Source organism: Sturnira hondurensis, unplaced genomic scaffold (assembly GCF_014824575.4).
Source record: "Sturnira hondurensis isolate 20B ecotype Veracruz unplaced genomic scaffold, ASM1482457v3 Scaffold0022201, whole genome shotgun sequence".
NCBI classification, from domain to species: Eukaryota; Metazoa; Chordata; class Mammalia; order Chiroptera; family Phyllostomidae; genus Sturnira; species Sturnira hondurensis.
The window spans coordinates 185,368-208,233 of record NW_028094832.1 but is presented as its reverse complement, the minus strand read 5'-3'; the positions used below and the strand labels follow the sequence as shown (position 1 = coordinate 208,233).

Below are 22,866 nucleotides of genomic sequence, written 5' to 3'. Positions count from 1 at the left end.
AAAATAAACCAGACACAGAAGGCCGTATCTTACATGATTTCATTTATAGATAATGTCCAGAATAGGCGAAACCATAAAGACAGAAAGTAGCTTTCTGATTGGAGGGGGCTGGAGAAGGCCAAAATGGGGACCGACTGCCAATGGGGGAGGGGTGGTTACTTTGAGGGATGAAGAGAATGTTTTAGACGTAGATAGTGGTGATAGATGCCTAACTGTGAATATTGTAAAACATGAACTACACACTTTAAAAGAGTGAACTTAATGTATGTGATTTGTAGCTCAGTAAAAAATAAAATTATCATGAACTTTTCTGTATGTAGCTTATATTTCAATAGAGTTAAAATTTTTTTAATGCTAAAAAAGATATTCCCACCAACATAAACATAAAAAATTCCTATTAGCGACATTTTCTTTCCTTCTGATTCTTTGGAATTCAAAGTTACTAATTATCTTTAATAAAAAATACAAAAAATATATACAAAAAAGCAGATGACAATATGTATTCTATTTTTAAATGTTGACAAAGGAAAAAAAACCCGAGATAAGGAAGCACAAAAAAATTGAAACTATTAGGAGAGAAAAGCAATACTTTACTTAATTACTATTACTGGAACTACAAATAAATGAAAACAGACTTCAATTATATAACACTCATTAAGGTCTTAATAATTCAATAATGCACTTAATCTACCAAACTCTGAAAAGACAACGTCATTATATTGTCTTCAAACACTACAGTAGATTATTAACCTTTTGGATAAAGATAAAGAAGGCAAAATTCTTTACTCTTACCACACACCATACTGGCCTCATACATGTTACACTATCAAATTTTAGTTTGGGAATAGGCTCATTTATCAATGTCAAAATTGTTTTATTGCACAATGTCCAGCTCTGCAATTTTTGACTCCGCTATAAAACTAAAGAAAAAATCTTCAGGAAAAAATGTATTTTCCCTTTTTTCAAGAAAAATAAAGTTGGGTATGAGCAGTTGATAGGCTTCCACTCAAATGTACTCTAATAAAGGAACCTGTCAAAACATTTTCACCTTTAAGCCCTGGTTGGTATAGCTCAGTGGATTGAGCGTGGGCCTACAAACCAAAAGATTGTGGTTCGATTCCCAGTCAGGGCACATGCCTGGGTTGCAGGCCAGTTCCCAGTGGGGGACGCATGAGAGGCAACCATACACTGATACTTCTCTCCCTCTCCTTCCCTTCCCTTCTAAAGATAAATAAATAAATTTTTTAAAAAAATGTGTAACATAAAAAAATTTTCACCTTTAAAAAATGTCATTTTTTTTGTTCTACTAAATTTTTTCTGAAAACGTTTATTAAAATAATTAAGGAAATAAAATACAGATGGATTGAAGAAAATACTTGCAGTGAAAAGAATATACATGAACACTGGCTAATGCCACATAGTTGATAAAAAGGATGGGAACCCACTGGTGAGCTGAGTCCCACATAAGCAGAAATGAAGAGCAGCTCCCATGAGCTGTCCAGCAGAGTCTGTTTCAAGGCAGTGCATTCATCAACACAAGGGTCCCTCTGTTGCTCTCTCACACATTCCTGTTCTTTTGCCACCAGGCTCCTATCAGATTCCCCAACTTGTTAGGGGAATTTCCAACTAACAAATACAGACCTGGACATTGCCATAACAAGAGTTTACCGATGCTACCCCTGAAAATGTCACATTTTTCAATAATAAAAATTTATAAAGACGCAGGAATTCAACATGTTAACTGTTTTTACCTGAAATCTTAGAATTAAAATATTTTCATGAAAAAAGTTGTCTAGTAACATAAATTGCTTCTGCATCGGTTCCACACACAAGACAAGGACCTAAAACATCCAAACTGTTCACAGACAAAGTCCTGTTGGGAAGCAAGCTCGTGATCTCAATACGGTCTTTCGCAGGGTCAGTGCTGAGCCAGGAGCTTATAAGAGACTGGTGAACATTAGCCTGGTTACTGATGCTGTGAGACAAAAAAGTACTATTTCTTCCTCCTGGGAGAGAAGAAAAGGGCGGGGGTAGAATCTTTTTATTTTTTCTGGTCTTCCCTGGGGATTTCTAAAAAAACATTACTGACACTATTACAAGTCTCCCCATTCCCCTCCTCAGCTCCCACCCACCTCCTACCTTCCCCACCTTCTTGTTTGTGTCCAGGGGCCTATGCATATATGCATGTTTGTTCTTTCTCTAATCTCTTCCAGTCCCTCCCCCGCGCCCTCTCCCTCGGAGACCTGTTAGTCTATTCCATGTGTCAGTGCTTCTGTTCCTATTTTGTTCATCAGTTTAATTTGTTCATTACATTCCACACATAAGTGACATCATATGGTATTTATCTTTCTCTGACCAGCTTACAGGTCCATCCATGCTGTCACAAAGGGTAAGAATTTAACAGCTGTGTAGTATTCCACTGTGTAAAGGCACCTTATCTTTCTCATCCACTCATAACTGACGATAACTGACGGGCACTTGATCTGTTTCCAGATCTTAGCTATTGTAATAATTCTGCTATGAACATACCTTGGTGGAAGAGTGATGATTTTTCAGGCACGTCTGTGGAGGCATCCCAATGCCAGAGGGACCCATCCTCAGAACAGGTAAATAAATGATCTGGGTTGGACGGGTGAAAATGAACTTCCCACACTAGAAGATAAGAACCAAGAAGCTTATGCTGTGCAGATTAGTTGAATAAACTTTAAAACCCCTTCTTTAGGAATGACCTCCTATTAACCTGTATTACACACCTTCAAACCCCTTCAAAGTCTTTGATAAAGATCAAAGGCTTCAAAATTAAACACCACAATGGCTTAAAAATGTAGATAAGGTAAAGAAGCCAAGTAAATCCATAAGTGTATTGGGCCAGCAAAAGAATGAAAATAAATGCTAATCATCTGACTTATTACACTTTTTCATGTAAAAGTATGACCATGGGATAATTCTGGAAAAAAATTTTAAAAACTGTCTTAAGTTCTTTTACTTTCAGTTCCTGTGTCACGAACGTATGCAGGTTACATTATTGAAAAGACTGAGAGAAAACCATAAAAGTAATATACAAATGAAATTCTACAAGCCCGAGTCCAACTTGGCTCATGCCAGGACTCAATACTTCCATTCTAGCAAACTAAAATGTGGAAATGCTCAAAGAATCTGGAGTCCAGTTTCGGTTGAAGGACTTTCAAGAAGCCAATTTGGGATTGAGGACTCCTCCAACTCTAAACCTAAGGGAAACATTGTGTGCCAATAGACATCTGGGAGCCAATGACTGGCCAGGGTACCTTAGGAAGTTCCTTGCAGCATGCAGATAAAACAGTTGGTCTGTGATTCTGGCTCTGGTGATGTTAACGAGGTAGCATAGAAAGTGCCGGGGTGTAACATAAAAAGTGCAAGGCGCATATTTGCAAGCTGGCATTTTCATTCGGACAGTTACTACAATTAAACATTATGTCACAAAGCACAGAAAGGTCACCTTCCTTCGGAGAAAAGGAATGCGTTCTGGGTGAGTCCCTGTATAAAGTACATTCATACTATTTCATTAAAACAAGGTGAAACAAAACTTTGAGCTACAAGCAAATGCCCAAATCTAGATTCTTCAGTATTTATTTATTTTCAAACTAGAAAACAAACTGCTAAAAAACAACATTTTTTATTTCTAGCCAAGAGATGGAATGAATACATCACAATCCACTACACTCTTGTGTTTACTGCATAAAAATACGGGCTGGCTAATAAAAAGCGGCTGGTAAGAAGAGATCTGAAACCTTGTAATTCTACTACCACTGGGGTAGCCAACATCAGACTCTATGAGGGCATATCCTATTCCTTTCTATTCATTTATTTTCCTGCGCATAGATATAAATGGAAAAGGCAAAGAAATTTCTATCCTTGCATTTGCTTTATCTTATTATTTTAAAAGTCATTTATCTTCCCAAGGTAATAATGTGAAACTTATTAAAGAGAAGTCGTAATATGGACATAATGTTTGCTTTTTGGTACTTTTATTCAAGTATTAATACAAACTCCTCTTAAGTCAGAGGGATTTAAAACCCTTTAAAACCCTAACCCACTGTCATGATATCAAAAACAATGGTCATACAGTGAAAATTTCTGTCCAGCCAATAAATCCCCACCAACCTCAGAAGACACACAAGCAAACGAAAAGATAAGAACCAGTATCCATTTTTCTGTTAAAAGAAAAAAATGAACATGCAGGCTAATCACCAGGGCTTTGGATAGAATAATGAAACACGTTAAAGAACTTAAATGTCAAGTAAAAAGGGGGGGGGGGGTTAAGTTAATTATTATAAATTCATACAACTCGGCCAAAAGACTGTAACACAACACAATCCATATGCACTGTTGTGGAAAGTTACTTATAACATACAGCTCAGCCAACAAAAACTGATGTATCTCCAGAACACTTACTTTCAGCTTCATGAGCCTTCAGCAGAGACACAGGCATAGTACCTTGTCTAACATCCCAGATACTCAACATTCCATCCTGGCCACCCGTAGCGACAACATGCTGTTGGTTGGGATGTCTGTCAACGCAGTGGAGTGGCACTCGGTCACCGGTCCTTTTATGTGGGATACAATGACATCAAAAATATTAAAAAATATACTTTATCTTTGCAAAATCCATTAACTAAATGGTAACTTTGTGGCTAGAGCTGCTGGCTGAATTGCAATCATGTCGAAAAAGTGACTACATGAAATATACTTCTAATATTAGAATGGGGGGCACTATGCAGTTTAAGGCCAAAATTGTTTATTCTCTCTTCAAATTGGGAAGCATAGAGAGCAAGACAATCTGATGTTATGATGTGCAAAACATATTTCCATTTCCTGGCTTTTAAAAAACACAACATATCAACTAAACAACATATTCTTTATTCCTACCTTATTTTATGCTTAGTTTCTGTTTTTCAGTTTGACACATTCTCTTTTCTTGTTAGAGAACAGTAGGCCACACACATAAAAAGGGGGATTTCTGCTCAAAAAAAAAATCTTGGATTTTATTTTTCTTCCAGTTATAGCTAGAGTGTATTATTTCCACTAACAACAGAATCATTCAATGAGCAAAAATAAGATCTCCATTAAATAATAGAAACTTTAAAGAAACAAAAGCTCTGAATCAAGACAACAAATACTAGCCCTGGCTGGTGTAGCTCAGTGGATTGAGCACAGGCCTGTGAAGCAAAGGGTTGCCGGTTTGATTCCCAGTCAGGGCACATGCCTGGGTTGCACGCCAGGTCCCTACTAGGGGACACATAAGAGGCAACCACACATTGATGTTTCTCTCCCACTCTTTCTCCTTCCCTTCCTCTCTCTCTAAAAATAAATAATACAAATATTCTTTTAAAAAAAGACAGCAAATACTAAGTGCAGCATGGTAGTATCGAACCCATCAAATTATATTTGCTTTACCATATTTAAGTAGGAATTATTCTCTTAAAATGGGATTAAAATACAATATGGTTTAAGGTCTGTTGTTATAAACAAACAAATTAATTTTGCATTACACTACTGAAATTAGGAATGAAAACTTACAGTGATAATATCTGTGAGGGCTCATTTCCTTGTTGTCTGAAATCCCATATTTTTAACTGTCCAATTGAATTGACTGTAAGAATCTCAGGAGTTCGCAGGAAGGTCACAGCATGGAGTGTACTGCTATCTGCATTGTCTACAAATTAAGAAAACAGAAGTGTGTGGTAATAGGTTTCTGTGTCACGAGAATCTTAAATCCCATTCCTCTTCGTTGAAATACTACAAGTGAAATTTCAAAGAGGTCACAATTTAATTTCTATAAAAAGTACACAGTAATATACATATTAAAATGAACTGTTCTCTGATAGAAAAATGGTATCACTCACAGGACACCTGAACTGTTTTCCAAAGATAGGACTGAGTTTTCACATATGTATTTCTCTATTTCCACACAAGACTGTTTTTCTCCGTTTCTGAGAGAGCTGCTCCAGCTTTCCTATATGGAATTTTATTTCTGGCTAGTGCTTAACCCAGAACCTCCATTCATTCTACTGGGCCAAACCCCTGTACTTTGTACAGAGCTCACCCTGTGTTGGATTATTCTGTGGGCTCACCTCCAATTTATTCATCTTTATCCTCATCAGCTCTCTCCTCTATGTGGTCCTTCCTAATTGTTACAAGGACCCTTTCCTTCTCACAGTGTCTAAGCTGATACCACATAATGTAGCATATACTCACAGACTTTTGTCCCACTCCTCCGAACTGCCACCAGGCAACGGTCCTTTAACAAGCAGAGTTCATCAGAACTAAAAATCATGATAAACTACTCCCAAAACTGACTCATGAGTTCAAATCAGAGAAGTTCTGACTCAGGCCTAGGTTGGTGGGCTGTTAAACGTCTGCTCAGCCAAGTCCTTGTGAAACCTGGTCTAGAGCGACTACACTAGAATGATCCCCCTAATGCCCGACAGGAAGTACATCATCCGCTGACTCAAAAGACTTTCATCAGCTACTTAGTTGTCCACTAACAAAATGGAACCTCAATGACTGTGCCTTAGACTCTTGACAACCTGGCCCCAATCTACCTTCCTCCCTTCATCTCTCACCTCCCCTACATAAATATACAAAGTCAGCTCGAACTATACTTTCTGTCACTCTCTAAATGGCCGGATCCTGCCTCCACACGATCCCTCCATCTGGTGTGCCATTTTTTAGCCATTTATGGTCTAGAACATGGATTAAATTAATTACCACCTGCCCCTCAATTCTTTACCCAATAACCCACTCCAGCCGAATAAAAAAGTTTCTTCTGTAGTTACTCAGTCATGGACGCCTTACCAACATACTGTCTGGATAAAGGGATTCTACTTTGTATAATTCTACATCCTTCAACACCTTGCATTGGATCTACTTAGCACATGGTAGATGCTCAACCACTATGTGATGGATGGAAAAAACATGGCTTTTCTTACCTATGGTTCTCACAGCTTCTTTGTGATCAACTCTGAAGAGATTTATTCGACCATCTTCTCCGACTGTGACAATCTCTGGGTTGTTGCACACCACCCCCGTGCACGGCGCGCAGCTCCAGGAAGGGCTGCCCGGACCCGTGTGGTAGTGAGCTGTGGCCCACTGCTGGCTGGCTGTCAGCGTCTAGGTGTCAGAAATGATGATATAATTAATCAAAGCAAAGCTCTAAAAATCTAGCACTTTTCTCCAATTAAAGAATGTTTTAAGCTCTGGCTTATGAATTGAAAGGTCACGGTTTCAATTCCCAGTCAGGGCACATGCCTGGGTTGTGAGTCGATTGATGTTTCTTTCCCTCCCTTACCTCCTCTCTAAAAATAAATATTTTTTAAAAAAGAATGTTTTAATAAAATTCTGTCTCACATTCTTCTAGAAAAAGAACAACTCTCTCCTTTTTCCTTTGTATTTCCAAATACAAGTCTAGAACCTACTTCTATGAAAGCTCTGTATACACTAGATTACATTCTAAAGGAACCCTGTTCAAAAATATTCCAAACTTGTCTCAAATTAAAGAAATTGTTTTTAGGTATCAGGTAGTTTTGTGTCGTCAAAAGCAACTTTCAATTCTTAAGGAAACTAGCCTACAACTAAGAAATAAATCTCACCCTGGCTGGTGTGGCTCAGTGGACTGTGTGCCAGCCTATGTGTCAGCCTCGAACCACTGGTTCGACTGTCAGTCCCAGTTCTATTGCCTAGGTTGCAGGCCAAGTCCCCAGTTGGGGGGGGTGTGAGAAGCAATCTATTGCTATCTCTCTTGCATGCACACTGATGTTTCTCTTTTTCTCTTTCTCTCTCCTTGCCCCTCTCTCTAAAAATAAATAAAATATTTTTTAAAGTTAAAAAATAAATAAATCTTTAGGCCGCTTTATAAATGATTCCATTAAGAAAAACAGTTAAGCCCTGGCTGGTGTAGCTCAGTGGATTGAGCGCGGGCCTGCGAACCACATGATTGCAGTTTGGTTCCCAGTCAGGGCACATGCCTGGGTTGCAGGCCAGTTCCCAGCAGGGGACTCACGAAAAGCAACCATACATTGATATTTCTATCCCTCTTTCCTTCCCTTCCCCTCTAAAGATAAATAAATAAAATTTAAAAAAAAAAGAAAAACAGTTAAGATTTTGGTATTACGCCCTGGCGGGTGTAGCTTAGTGGACTGAGCACAGGCCTGTGAACCACACGATCATGGTTCGATTCCCAGTCAGGGCACATGGCTGGGTTGCAGGCCAGTTCCCAGCAGGGGACTCACGAGAGGCAACCATACATTGATATTTCTCTCCTTCTCTCCTTCCCTTCCTCTCTAAAGATAAATAAATAAAATCTTAAAAAAAAAGATTTTGGTCTTACAGTTACTAGGCATGCTTATAAGCAAGGTACCCTTCATTAATCCCAACACCTAAATAAGGACTCTCTTCCAGCAACTGAAAACTGTTACGAATGGGGCTACTGGAAAGGACTGCCTCACCACCATGCTGTGCAGGTCCACACTCCGGGCTTCAGCATACCAGAAAGGCACTGTAAACACGTCAGTGGTTATGGAAAGAGATTTGATTTGGGGTGGAGAACACATGATACAATGTACAGATGATGTACTGTAGAAACTACCCGACATCTATAGCATTTTATTACATGATGTCATTCTAATAAAGTTAAAAAAAGAAAACAAAAAGTCAAATCTTCATACAGAGTACCCTGTCTTTTCATTAAAACCCAGGTTCTAGACACAGATGCAAAGTAGCCATTCCTGTTTTTTCTCATGCTACTTGAGTTAGAGACCAGAACTTACTCTTACTCTTTCTTTAAAGACCGGAATAGGAACTTAAAAGAGAATTACAGAAATATTACTGGCCAGAAAAGTATATTGTTAGGTCTAAACTAACAGAACTTAAGATGTATCCAATTTCAATAAAAGTTCACACAAACATGGTTGTAGAACTAATCTATTAAAAGATGGGTTATATAGCCCTGGCTGGTGTAGCTCAGTGGATTGAGGACGGGCCTGTGAAACAAAGGGTAGCCAGTTCGATTCCCAGTCAGGGCACATGCCTGGGTTGCAGGCCAGTTCCCCCCAGTAGGGGATCCATGAGAGGCAACCACACATTGACGTTTCTCTCCCACTTTCTCCTTCCCCTCCCCTCTCTCTAAAAATAAATAAAAAAATATTTTTTAAAAAGTCATATACAAAAAAAAGATGGGTAATATAACAATATTTTCTCCCTCCATGTTTTGAGATTATAAAAAATTTTAATTACTTCTGTCATTAAGTACCGTCTTCTTTAAGCCTTACTAAAATACAAATTCAATTTTAAATAAAATTTCTTTACCTGGTTATTTGGATGGTGAAGGAACACTGTTACACATCCTGTTGATGAAGCAGCTACAATTCTTTCCTGATCAAAAAACTAAATAGAAAATTCCTGCTTATTATAGATTCAGAAATATCAGTATGGAGGGAGCTCATTTGTTCAACTTAATTAGCAGTAATAACAATTTTTTAAAAGCCTATAAGCACTGCCCCCTGGCTGGTGTAGCTCAGTGGATTGAGCGTGGGCCTGGGAACCAAAGCATCACCGGTTTGATTTCCAGTCAGGGCACGTGCCTGGGTTGCAGGCCAGGTCCCTGGTGAGGGGTGCCCAAGAGGACAGCACACATTGATGTTTCTCTACCCATCTTTCTCCCTCCCTTCCCCTCTTTCTAAAAATAAATAAAATCTTTCAAAAATATAACTAAGAGTAAATCCACTGCCCCAATCCTGATTCTGCCATTAAGTAGCTATTATGTTTGAAAATCATAATCTATAGAAAACTCAGTTTCCTGTAAATCTGGGGTGAAACCAGACATACTTTATGGTCTTCTGCAGCTCTAAATGTGCTACTCTCCCTTTTTAACCAGTTAGCTTCTGGATATTACACAGACGTACTTGTAAATCCATAACATCGCCATAGTGCCTGGTACCGCACAGTAACTGATGGTCTCCTTCAAATCCTCCATCAGAGTCCAAGTTCCCCAAATCTCCGATAGACCACAATGAAACGTAATTTTCCTGTAGAGCAAAAAGTTTTATCGAGTTGAAATATAGGTTAAACTCCTGGAAATTAAAATTTGTATTGCTTTCAAGCTCCCTTGCTTTAAAAACATCTCAGAATAATGGTGATACCGAGATTCGAGGCTCGGGCGCACACAGCATCGATGACTCGAAAATACGGGTCGACCGAGCCCGATGTGGGATCTCGTGGCGGGGGGCTTTGGGCGGGGAGGGGACGCAGGAGGGCGAGAAGATTTAGAAGGCAAGAGAATTAGCTCGCGGGGGGCCGGGGTCGCGGGGGCCGGAGGAGGGGCGAAGACTCAGTGGCCCGGGAGCAGGGGTACCTCATTGTCCCAAGAGCCCGTAGCGAAGGTCTCCGCGGTCTGCAGACTCCCCGAAGGTACCGGTCGCCAGCGGGTTTTGCTGATTTTCTGAGACACAAACTTAGCATAAATTTCCTCCATGCTGAAATTGTTCCCAGTAGACACACCGAAAGAAGCCAGAGCGCGCGCCTCTCAGTCCCGCCCCTTCCCGCGGAGCTTTGATTGGACAGCCCCTAGAAGGCCGACAGTGGCTGCGGAGAGCCAATTCTCTTCCTTCAGCACTGAGAGCTCCACCAGCCCCTAGAGGAGGAAGTCGGAATGTATTTCGCCCCTGAGCAGTTTATGAACAGAGGCAACTGTGTCTTTGTGCTGTACAATCTGCTCTTGATCTGCAAAATCAGTATAGAAACACCGACACATGCATTTGTGCAATAATTGTCTAATGTAAGACAAACTCAAGAGCGAAAACAAAACAAAATAAATGCAAGAAAAAACACTTGGTAGCCTCGTAAACTTTCAGTTTTGCATTTCACGGTGCAGAGGAGTCCAAATCCTTAAATTCTCGAGGAAGTACAGCCCATCAACGCTCCAGCATGTTATTCTAAACCTCTCCCTGTCTCCCAAACAAATCCTCTGCTTCAAAGTTGTTGGAACACACTGCCAGAGCCTGGAGTTGGAACTTTGAAGACTCCAGCTCTAGTTTTGACCACCATTGCCTAGTTGTGTAACTTTCCTCAATTCATTTATAAATAATTAAGAATGAGTGTGATATTTAACGTTGACAGCCCAGGAATCCATGCTGTGCGTTCTTTCTGTGCTTTTGACTACACCTATAACACCCTTTTATTCCTCTCTTCTCAGAAGCCTACCCATCTTTCCAGGACCAGTTCCTTCCCATATCTTTTCTTGATTACTGTAGCCCATAATCTAAATTACTATAGTACTTGATATTTAGATCGCTAATAGAACTTAAATTTTGCCCTCTGTTGCTACTTTTCTTTTGATGTAGATCCCCAATTAGAATGTAAATCGTATTGCATAAAAGAGGTATGACTTACTCATCTGTAAAAAACAAATCTCCTTTATACAATATTTATAATGGTATGTTGGTTGTCAGCTTTAGGGAGATATCAGGTCTTGCTGAGGACTGAGACTGTTTTTGTTTTGTTTTAAATGGAAGGCCATCAGGAAACTGCAGATTAAATGGAAAACTATTAGTTCCAAACTGACAATTTTACTCCTAATATTGAAGTAAAGAACACTGTTTTAAGTGTGGTTTCATTTATGGTCATAGAATCCCAGGAAATCCAAACTAATGTATAGTTTGGATTGGACGTAGTAGGCTGAGTATTACACATGACAAAATCTCATGAGAACAATTCTAAAATTGCTGCTGACGCAGTAGCATAGATGTGTTGACATAACTTTGTTTTCTACTTTAAAAGTTTATTGGACTAAAGGGTGACTGGATCCTGTTAGTCTCAATTCTGATTAGCAGGCAGTAAATTGGATGGGATGGGTATGTTCTCTGCTTCTCCATCACTGTCTGGCACAGCTGACAGCAATAAAGTCGGTGTCCAGTCTAACGGTAGAATTTGTGAGGTTTAATTTGCTGAAAACGCACTCTTGTGTTGGGAGAATAACACATCCGGCGTAGGATACTGTGTTATTTTTAACCATTTGCCTTGCTCTAGCAAGTAAAACATTCCCCACGCGCCCCTCCTCCTCCAATGCCATGGTATTCTTCCACTCTCTTGAGTTTGTGCTTTAGAATTGAGAACAAACCAGGATTTCAAGAGTCTGCTAACGAAACACTGATGTACTTGTCGCAAAACCAGAGGCTGGAGCACTCGGGGTAGAGAAGGCCTTTGCCCTCCCGTGCTTATATTAAGATTATACAGGCTCCACCACAAGGAGTTCTGACTCTAACCAACCTAAGTATTAGCCAACAGGGTTGGGTGAGACAGAACGGAGGAAGCCCACCATCTAACAATCTGGACAGCTATAGGAGCAAACCCGCCGCTTGCAACAGCTGACCCATCGGTGACTGCGGGGCCAAGGGCAGCGGAGGAATCTTCCCGCCACCGCGCTGGGAGACCAGAACCCCAGCCAGGCACACGACCGAACGCGCTGGGGTGCACTCCCTCTGGCCGCGGAACGAACCCAGCAAGGAGGCGGTGTACAGCCCGAATCTTCATAAATGGACAAGCAGCGGCGCCGCCGCTGACTGTGCCTCGCCTTCCCGCAGCTCCCCAGCAGCCACCGCAGCCACCGCAGCAACCCGCGCGGGCGGCCGTGCTCCAAGCCACCCCCGCCTCCGGCCCCACCCAGCCGCACCCCAGGCCGCGCGGTGTCACAAAGCGCATGCGCGCCGCGGGGGATGCCGGGAGCGCGCAGTGGCGGCAGCGGTGGCGACGGCAGTCACAGCGGCGGCAACAGTGGAGACGCGAGCGGGGCGGTGACCGTGTGGGAAGTGGTCTCACTCTTGGCGAAGCTGCTAGGCACCGTCGCCGCGCTGAAGGTGGTTCTGTACCTGCTCCGGGTGTGCTTAGCGATGGCCTGGAAATCCGGCGGCGCCAGCCACTCGGAGCTAATCCACAATCTCCGCAGTAAGTGCCACCCCCGCCGGGTGTGGGGCAACTAGGGCAGGCCAGGCCTGGACCGGGTCCCCCCGGGCCAACCGGAACGTTCTGTCTACACCCCCGTGCCTGCTGAAGGGCTTCGGCGCAGGGTTGCACCAGCAGTCCCGGACCGCATGCGCTTGAGATCGCGTCCCCCGGGACCTGTCACTCATCGGCGACTCGGACTGGAAGAGGAGAGAAAGAGCTCGCTGCCAGTGGGGCAGGGGCAGGGGCAGGCGTCTCCCCGGGGGCCTAGGGGAATGGGAGTGCGGCACAGGTGGTGTGGCTGTCACTCGAGTCGGCCGGCCGCTCGTTCGGGTCCGGAGGGCGAGGAGCGTGCACTCGGGGTGGGGAGATGTTTGCCAGGCCTCCTAAACACTGGGCTGGACCTAAGGGAACTGCACCCTGGCCCTTCACTTCTCACTTTCCTCCTCCACAATCGACCTCGATGCAAGCGCGCTCTTCTATCTTTCCTCCCCCGCCCTCCGTTTTTTCCTCTGGAGGGAGATGCCACCGTCTGATACCGGCGAGGGGAGGGAGGGGAAGATGAGAGGACTGTCAATTGAGGATGCTGGGAGAAATTTCTGGGGCGGCTGTCCAGTGGAAAGCTTCGTGGGGAGGGAGGTAGAGGAAGAAATAAGCAGGGGATGCTGTTCCTGCTCATGTCTTTCATGAGCCTTTAGAGACCCTGGGATACACGAACTATCGTGTGAATGTAATGTTCTAACTTCTTTCAGGATTACTGTATGCTTTACAAGGCTTGTATGGAAGTTTCCTTATGTCATTCTCTTTAGTTATGATGGCCCTTCCTCTGATGGTAATTTTAGGGTGGGATGAGTGCTGTGTCACTTTCTTTTTTTTTAATTGAAATACGGTGTTGTTTGGTTGGGAGACCAGGAGAACTGCAGTCTGTAATATGCTCGTACTAGTCAGAATTTATTTCACTTTCTTTGGCACTAATTTTGCAGATAATCACATTTTGACATACGATGTTTTTTTATTTCATTTAAGTTTCAAGTGACATTTAATACTTTTTAAAAAAGATATACAATTTCCGCCTTGGCTGGCTTAGCTCGGTGGATTGAGCGTGGGCCTGTGAAGCAAAGGGTCGCCGGTTCGATTCCCAGTCGGGGCACATGCCTGGGGTTGCAGGCCAGGTCCCCAGTAGGGAATAGGAGAGGCACCTACACATTGATGTTTCTCTCCCACTTTCTCCTTCCCCTCCCCCTCTCTAAAATAAATAAATAAATAAAATGTTAAAAAATATATACAATTTTCATTTGTAACAAGCATGTCATAAGATACATAGCTCTCATGGTGCATTTCAGTGAACTATTTTTCATTGATGGGTTGTGTTCACTGCAATGAGTTCACTGAACTTTAGACCACAGTTGTATCAGGGGAGGCAGCGCAATGTAAAGGGCATGCATTATTTATGGTAATAGATATTTTCCAAGGAGTATTTCTTTTCATCTCCATAACAGCCTAAAAAGAAGATATGATATTTCTATTATGCAATCAAGAAAGTTAGTTGCAAAATTTGAGGCAAGTTCCTCTACCTTGGCTCTGCTCTAGGCAATGAATTCAGGTCTGCCTGTTCCAAAGTCCACATACTTCCCACTTTCCACTGCCCATTAGTGCCCTAATCGAATAAATAGTACAGTAATTAGGAAAGGGGATTGTAGACCTTTATTTACCTTTCCTTCTAGGTTATTTAAATCCTGAAGAAGTTTTTTGTTTTTGTTTCTTTAACCACGTACTACTTAATCTCTCAGATATTAATTATAAATGCAGGCATTATATCTTTACTATGCGATTACAGACAATTTTAAAGTAAAATCACTGTTTAATTCTACTTTGTATCTTGTAGAATACCTACAACTGAAATGATAAATGAACAGATGACATATTAATAAAGAAGGACTTCAAGGAATATGGGTGGAAGGGAAAAGATAAAGATAAATTGGTTGGGTAAAGGCGGCTCATACAATTGATCTTAAGTGGACCGACTTAGTATACAATGTAGACACATTGTATTTTTAATTGTAGTAAGTTACTTATTGTGTGTTTGTCATGTTTACTAATTCAATTTGTAAACTCTGGGATTAAAAAAAATACATCTGAATCCACTAAACAAACTTAATACTTATTCCTTTTTTTCCCCTCATAAATTCCACTTAAATGTTCAGTATGCACTTCGATGTGTGTTAGAAATACCAAGATAAGTGAGAGAAATAAATAACACTATCTGGCACACGGTAACTATTTCATATTAGTCATTTGACTTTTAAAAAACAATATTTAAAACTTGGAAATTGTGGCCTTAGTGTTTAGTAGCAAAGAATGCTTGGATTTTAAAATTCGATCAAGCATTGTCAGTATTCTTTTTATGGAAGGCTGTCTGATTGGAAGTGAGTATTTATATGCTGAGGCAGTATTAAGGGCGATTTAAGTTCCCTGTGGACTGAACCTAAGCTCATGCATTGTAAATGTTTTTGTAAAATTTCTTAAAATGATCTGCTTGCTATTGCAATATACACACCTGAAACATTCTAAATACAGATTGTGGTTAAGTAATTTTCCACCAGTAGATTATCTGGTACTTGCTTGGCTGTGGCAGAAATTTGTAATCAATCAGGCTTTTAAACGTCTCTCCTTTTTGAGCCAAATTTGTAATACGCCAAGACTAGATCTTTTCCCAGTGGTTTTATAGTCACTTTAATGTATTGCATTACTGTTCTTAGCTGAAATTTCTGAGGATGTTTTACTGTCAGCGAATTTGATAAGTATTTAGTATGCATGCTGAAATTGCAAATGCTTAGCTTATATTAGTTCTATGGTAAAAGGAAATTAGAATTCTGTAACAGCTTAGGCTTTTTTTGTAACACTTGTGTAACTTTAGTTTCAACTTCTTGCTGCAGTAATTCCAGCTAATAGATATCATTTTTATATATTGCCTTATTGTAAAAGTACTATTTGTTCATGTAAAAATTTCAGTTGGCACAAAATTGAAAAAGATTGAAAATTTCTGCCTTTTTCCTAATTAGTCCACTGCTGTGTTTTCTTCCTAACCTAAAGGCTTCTAATTAAATCTTGAGAAAAAGATTAAAATGTGATTGTGTCAATACGAAGTGAAAAGGGATCTGCAAACTGGAAGAGGAAGCAAATTACAGTGTTTTTTTTTTTTTTAAGAAATGAAGTTCATGATTTTTTTAATCCTTACCTGAGAATATGTTTTTATTGATATTTTTAGAGCGAGAGGGGAAGGGTGGAGGGAGGAGGGAAGGAGTCAGAGAGAGAGACAGAGAGAGACAGAGAGACAGAGAGAGACAGAGAGAGGAAGGCAGGCAGGCAGGCAGGCATTGATATGCAAGAGGAACAGCTATCTGTTGCCTCCCATATGCGCCCCAACTGGGGAGACTGGCAGTCTAGTTATATGCCCTGACTGGAATGCTGGTCTCCCAGCTCTGTGTGCAACCTTTTCGTATATGTTTGGCACTCCAACCAACTGAGCCACCAAGTCAGTGCCGTGATTGGTTTTGAATGTTATAATCATTGAAAATACTGAGTTTTTCTTTTATAAAGCATACTAGAAACATGATTGTGTATACATTTATAATGACATACCATTCGTAGGTTATTTTAGGTTGTAATGATATTTCTAATGATATCTCAGAAGTTCTGTTGTGTGACAGCTGCTCTTAAGTAACTTAGAACAGTGATCTAGAACTTAAGCTTGCTTCAGAGTCTCCTGCATCGCCTGGAGAGCTCCTTAAAATCTGATTAAGACAGATTGCTGTTGACCCTTAAACAACATAGATTTGAACTTCATGGGTCAGCTTATACATGGAGTTTTTCTAATAAACATACAAACAGCCCATCGTATCTCTGATTTGGCATCTGCAGATCTCTGATTGAAAGCAGTATTTTCCATCCACAGTTGAGAGAATCCAAGGATGCGCAAGGCTCATTGTATGCATTATTCCATGCTATTTTTTTTATTTTTTATGCCTTTAAAAAAATGTCTTTTTTTAAAAGATTTTATTTATTTATCTTTAGAGGGGAAGGGAAGGAGAGAAGGAGAGAAGTATCAATGTACGGTTGCCTCTTGTGAGTCCCTTGCTGGGAACTGGCCTGCAACCCAGGCATGTGCTCTGACTGGGAATCGAACCGCGATCCTCTGGTTCCCAGGCCCGTGCTCAATCCACTGAGCTATGCCAGTCAGGGCTCCATGCTATTTTAAAATATGTGAAGAACTTGAGCAAAGTATCCCTGGATTTTTATATCTGAAGTGGATTCTGGAATTAATCCCCCATGGATACTGAGGGGCAGCTGTTGTTAAGTTTTAGGGGAGTCAAAAACTATGCACAGATTTTCAGCTGTGGGGGGTCCTATCAGCACCCCCAGCTGCCACACTGTTGGAAGGTCAGCTGTATTTCTAAGGAGTTCCTAAGTAATGCTGCTGCTGGCCCAGGGACCAGACTTTGAGAATCACTGGCATAGAGAGTTGAAAATTACAAGGTTAAACTCTGCCAGTGTTTTAGTGGACTCAGTTTTATGTCTTAAAATAACATTTTAGGAAAAAAGTCTATAGCAGTCCTGCCCAGCAGGAATCTCTGCAATGTCTGTATCTGCTGTCCACTGCGGTAGCCACCAGCTACATGTGGCGTTGAGCATTGGAAATGTGGTCAGTACAATTGAATAACTGGATTTTGCTATTTAAATTAATTAAACGGTCACAGGTAGATAATGGTTACCTAATTAGTGTAAGTCTGTAGAAATGAAAAATATGGTTATTTTATAATTATGGGTAGATAATGTGCTCTTAAAACAAAATAATGTAAAAAAACTATGAGCCTGCTTAAGTTAGGGACTGTGACAATTTAATGTTTATGTTAGAGTTTATTTTCTATTTTTATGGGTATAATTTCATGCTGTGGTAAAATTGAGGAAAAAGAGAGGGGGCAGGAGTGGATGAAGTTGAGAGAGGCGGTCTCCCAAATCAGGGGTGTCCGAACCAGGTATTTGTGGAAGGGTAACTCTTGAGTAACAGACTTCAGATGTTGTAATGGCCACTTAAAACAATGCTAACGATTGTAATAAACATACAAACAGCCCATCGTATCTCTGATTTGGCATCTGCAGATCTCTGATTGAAAGCAGTATTTTCCATCCACCTAAATTTTCTTTTACCTAAAAAATTCAGTCCGCTGCCCTAACAGATCAGTTATTTCTACGCATACTTCTTTTGCATCCTTGACTATGTCATTTTGTGCATATAATGTATATAGAATTGGCCATTCAGTCAACTGATCAACTGATATCTAACTGTCTACTATATGCTAGGCACTAGGGTTGCAGCAGTGAGCAAATCAAACATCCATTCTGTCTGGTAGCTTACTTCTAATGGAAGCAAATAAAATATATGTCACGTGATAAGTGATGAAGGATAGGGAGTGTGGGGTATTGAGTTTGCAGTTGTAGGGGAGGAGGCCTCCCTAAGGTGTCATTTGAGCAAAGATTTGGTAGAGAGTAAGAAATTCTAACCAAGCAGATAGAGCTGGGAGATGAGCATTCCAGGCAGCGAAAGTAGCAAGTGCTAGATTTGGATTTGGGGTGTGGGAGAAAGATTGGAGTCAAGGATGCGACACCAGTGTTTTAGGCCTGGGCAACTTGGAGTGGTTAGCCATTTTCTGAATTGGAAATAATAAATAAGTGAGCAACAGGGATTTTTGGTGTGCCTGTGGGGAGAGTGGAGTGTGTTCAAGGAAGTGTGGGAGAGCAGTTTGTTTGGGAGAGTGTTAGGCTTGAGGTGCTTCCAAGACATTTAAGTGGATAAGAATTTTTATAATTTGTGTCCTTATTTATTTCTGCAAATAAATTGAATTTTTAAAAAATTTTATTTAGAGTGTCATTTGTTAGCCACTAGTAGCATACCTATGGAAAAGAGAATATTTAATTAGTTTTATTATGTACATTCAAAGGCCAAATATAACCAGCTCATAAAATTCTAAGGCGCTGTTTTCAGAAATTGGGGCCTCATTTAAAATCCAGAAAACACCTCCTCATTTTACAGATACATACAAGTAAACTTGTAGTGCACTGAGTAAAAATTTAATTTATATGATTGGGGGGATTTTAATACCAGTGTGTGCTTAAATTTAAATTGATTAAAGTTAAATAAAATTTAAAAGCGTCACCTTAACCACATTTCAAGAGCTCAGCAGCCACATGAGGCTGGTGGCTGGTCTGTTGAGCAGAGCAGACGTCGGCACTTCCATCATCATAGGAGATGCTGTTGGGCAGCACTAGAGCTGGGTACCAGCTTGTATTACAGTCTCTTTAATGTGATCTCAGTTGCATTGTGCCGTGCCACCTGTTTTCGTTAGCATTGCATTTAGCTCTGGCCAGCATGCACTAAGACTAGCAGTTAAATACCGAAGATTATCAGACAAGGGTGATCAAGATGACAGGGGTATCAACATTTTATATAATGATTTGATGGGATTGTGTTGTTTCATTTAGCAATGAGAAAGCTCAAGAGAGCATTAGTGTTTAAATATTTGAAGAAATGTCAGGCACTAGAGGGTCAAACCAGGACAAATAGGAGGCAGATTTTGGCTCACTCTGAAAGTAGTTACAAAGCTATCCTCACAATCAAAGAGCTGGCTTTGAAAAATAGTGTTTTCTGTTACTGGATATCTTAAAGCAAAGAAGGGTTGACAATTCCACTGTAAGGGATACTGAGGAGGAGATTTGTCATCAGCTTTGATTATACACTAGATCTCTAAGGATGCTTCCAAATCCAAGATTCTGTAACTTTAATCATGTCACAGACTGTATGAAATCACCTGTGTAGGGTGTGTGTCTGCGTGTGTATTAGGAAAGAGCCATGGAAGTTAACATTTGGTAATCTATATTTTATTTTATTTTTTAAGTTGTTTTTTATTTTTTAAATTATTTTATTGATTATGCTATTTCAGTTCACCTGATTTTTCCCCCTTTGCCTCCCCCTCCACCCAGCAGCCCCCATGCCCTCAGACAATCCTCCCACCATTGTTCACAACCTTGGGTCGTGTGTGTGTGTGTGTGTGTGTGTGTGTGTGTAAGTTCTTTGGCTGCTCCATTTCCTTTACATCCTTGAGGCTATTCTATAACTACCTGTTTGTACTTCTTAATCCCTCACCTCTTCCCCATTCTCCCACAGCCCCTTCTCATCTGGCAACCAACAAAACGCTCTCTGTATCTATAATTCTCTCTGTTCTTCTTGTTTCTTTGTTTTTTTAGATTCAATTGTTGATTTGTATTTTTTGCCATTTTATTGTTCAAAATTTTGATCTTCTATTTCTTAAATAGGTCCCTTTAACATTTTATATAATAATAGTTTGGTGATAATGAACTCCTTTAGTTTTTCTTGCCTGGGCAGCTCTTTATTTGCCATTTAATTCTAAGTGATATCTTTGCTGGGTAGAGCAATCTTGGCTGTAGGTCCCTGCTTTTCATGACTTTGAATATTTCTTGCCAATCCCTTCTAGCCTGCAAAGTTTATTTTGAGAAATCAGCTACAAGTCTTATGGGAACTCACTGTAGTAGGTAACTTTTTTTCTCTTGCCATTTTTAAGATCCTCTCTTTATCTTTATCCTTTGGCATTTTAATTATGATATGTCTTGGATGGGCCTCTTTGCATCCATCTGTTTGGGACTCTCTCTGCTTCCTGGACTTGCATGTCTATTTCCTTAACCAAATTAGGGAAGTGTTCTTTCATTATTTTTTCAAATAGATTTCCAAATTTCTTGCTTCCTCTTCTCCTTCTGGCACCTCTGTGATGTGAATATTGGACCTCTTTCAATTCTTTCATAGTCTGCTTATACTATTCTCATTTTTTTGGACTCTTTTTTTCATGTTGTTCTGATGTGTTGCTCTTTGCTTCCTTATTTTCCATATCATTGATTTGAATCTTGGCTTTATCCACTCAAAGGTTGTTTCCCTGTAAATTGTTGTTTATTCTATTTAGTGTATCCTATTTTTACTACAACACTGTTTTTTCCTGAGGCCACCTTCCTGAGCTATAAAGCAATCTAAGAAGGCTGCTACTTGTGCTGGGCTTGGAGATTCCCAGGGGAAGCCAAGCTGTGAATCTAAGCTGGTGGCTACTTGTGCCAAGCCTGGGGCTCACTGAGGCCAGCTGTTGCTTATTTGATAGGATTTAGGAAGTTGTGAAGCATGAGACAAGACCAGCCATTCATATGGAAAAGCAGCTTGGGTGGGCCTGTAAGTTGGGTGGGGCCAGAGTCTCTGGGGATCTCCAAGGTGGGTCAAACAGTGTTACCCAGGTTGATGGGGTCTCAGATATGGCACCAGCTTGTCAGCTCTGTGGCTTTGTGGAGAGGGGGAGTGGTTCAGAAAAGGGATGATGGCCTCTGCTCCCCTTGATTCCAGACACTTGAGTTTCTCCTTTATATACCACTGGTACCTTTCATGCTGCTACCCTGGTGCTGCAACTCATAGGAAGTGAGTCTGAGCAGGTGAGTCTGTGTGTGGGTTCTTTAAGAGGAACTGCTTGGGGCTCCACAAGTTTCGTCCACTTACTCAGTCTCCACTGGTTTTTGCAGCCAGTTGTAAGGACTTTCTTCCTGACGCTGGAACCCTGGGCTGGAGGGTGCTGATGTGGGGCCGGGACTCCTCACTCCTGAGATGACCCTCCTGAATTTTTATCTGCCACATGTGGGTGTGGGACCAGCCCATTCCATGTCTGTGCCTGTCCTACCAGTCTGGGTGGATGCGGTTTCTTTAATTTCATCGTTGTCAGACTTCCCTTCAACTTGATTTCTGATAGTTCTGAGCAGTGGTTGTTCTATATTGTAGTTGTAATTTTGATGAGGTTGTGCGAAGAGGTAGGCCATGTCTGCCTACACTGCCATCTCGACCGGGAGTCCAGATATCTGTATTACAGGGTTTCACTTAATATTTTAGTTTGTGAGGAGAAGAAGGAACATTCTTCTTTGGAAATAATATCAAAATAGTTAACTTTATATTCTCTTTTATACTGAGTTATAACAGTTTAGAGAAAGATGCATTTAAAAATAATCTCTGGTACTTAGATGGTATGCTTTATCATAACTTGCCATCACATACATTTTTTCTTTGATTATACTGTGAATTTAAGATTAATGCCTTTCAGACTTCCTGTATTAAGTGTCTCAAGCTCCACCTAATTGTTCTAGATGGGAAGTAAAAGCTGACTTTTGTTCACTTACTGTTTTTCTTGCACACTTATAGTTGAGAAGAAATATAGACTAGATGATTAACAACTGTTCAAGTCATATAAATAAATATAATAAGGTCGTATTTTTTTATTGGGATGTAACTCTGAGTCAAGCTTAGAGAACATTTCTGTTCCTGTGTTTCTAGCGTTTCATACCGACACAGGCCCTCTTTCATTTCTGCCAGGGTTGCTTTCACTCTTCTATTGTCCTAGGTCATTGATTCTTTCAGACTGTCACCACATCAACTAAGTACAGTAATGCCTCACTTAGCATCATCCACAGGTTCTTGGAAACTGCAACTTTAAGCAAAACAACATGTAACGAAACCAACTTTACCATAGACTAATTGATATAAACATGAATTAGTTTCTATGGTATAATCCTGCTCACAAAAACATCACCAAACTTCTAAATAAAGACTCAAAACACTTCTCTATTAAACACTGAGGTAAATGCAAACTATACATGTATTTAAGAAAGATTAATAAAAACAAGTCAGCCATGGCTGGTGTAGCTCAGTGGATTGAGCACGGGCCTGTGAAGCAGGGGGTCGGTGGTTTGATTCCCAGTCAGGGCACATGTCTGGGTTGCAGGCCAGGTCCCCGGTGGAGG

The 22,866-nt window shown here is 40.7% G+C and overlaps 3 protein-coding genes across 4 annotated transcripts in view; 1 reads left to right on the top strand and 2 right to left on the bottom strand.

Annotated features, from left to right (window-relative positions):
- The window catches only part of LATS1 (large tumor suppressor kinase 1), a 62,095-nt gene extending 48,573 nt beyond the window's left edge, over positions 1–13,522 (bottom strand). Inside the window, exon 1 of the mRNA XM_037034846.1 lies at positions 13,512–13,522. The gene's annotated coding sequence lies outside the window, so the exon portion shown is untranslated. The remainder of the gene's footprint in view (positions 1–13,511) is intronic.
- On the bottom strand, positions 650–10,850 carry NUP43 (nucleoporin 43). Its single transcript, XM_037034852.1, has 9 exons — positions 10,388–10,850; positions 9,939–10,061; positions 9,343–9,420; positions 6,969–7,149; positions 5,557–5,692; positions 4,432–4,583; positions 2,530–2,652; positions 1,278–2,006; positions 650–1,048 (listed from the first exon to the last, which is right to left on the bottom strand). Exons 1-8 carry the CDS (start codon positions 10,505–10,507, stop codon positions 1,777–1,779), a joined length of 1,143 nt encoding a protein of 380 aa, XP_036890747.1. The 5' UTR covers positions 10,508–10,850; the 3' UTR covers positions 650–1,048; positions 1,278–1,776.
- Positions 12,411–22,866, top strand: part of PCMT1 (protein-L-isoaspartate (D-aspartate) O-methyltransferase) — a 51,870-nt gene continuing 41,414 nt past the window's right edge. For both annotated transcript variants that reach the window (XM_037034853.1, XM_037034854.1), the window contains exon 1: positions 12,411–12,975. In XM_037034853.1, the coding sequence (XP_036890748.1) occupies positions 12,747–12,975 (229 nt within the window). In that variant the 5' untranslated portion in view covers positions 12,411–12,746. The remainder of the gene's footprint in view (positions 12,976–22,866) is intronic.

Coding starts and splice junctions, on each gene's coding strand:
- NUP43 (XM_037034852.1), bottom strand. CDS start 10,507: ATGGAGGAAATTTATGCTAAGTTTGTGTCTCAGAAAATCAGCAAAACC. Junction 7,150..9,342: donor TTCACCATCCAAATAACCAG/GTAAAGAAATTT, acceptor TCTGACACCTAG/ACGCTGACAGCCAGCCAGCA. Junction 4,584..5,556: donor CCCTCACAGATATTATCACT/GTAAGTTTTCAT, acceptor CCCACATAAAAG/GACCGGTGACCGAGTGCCAC.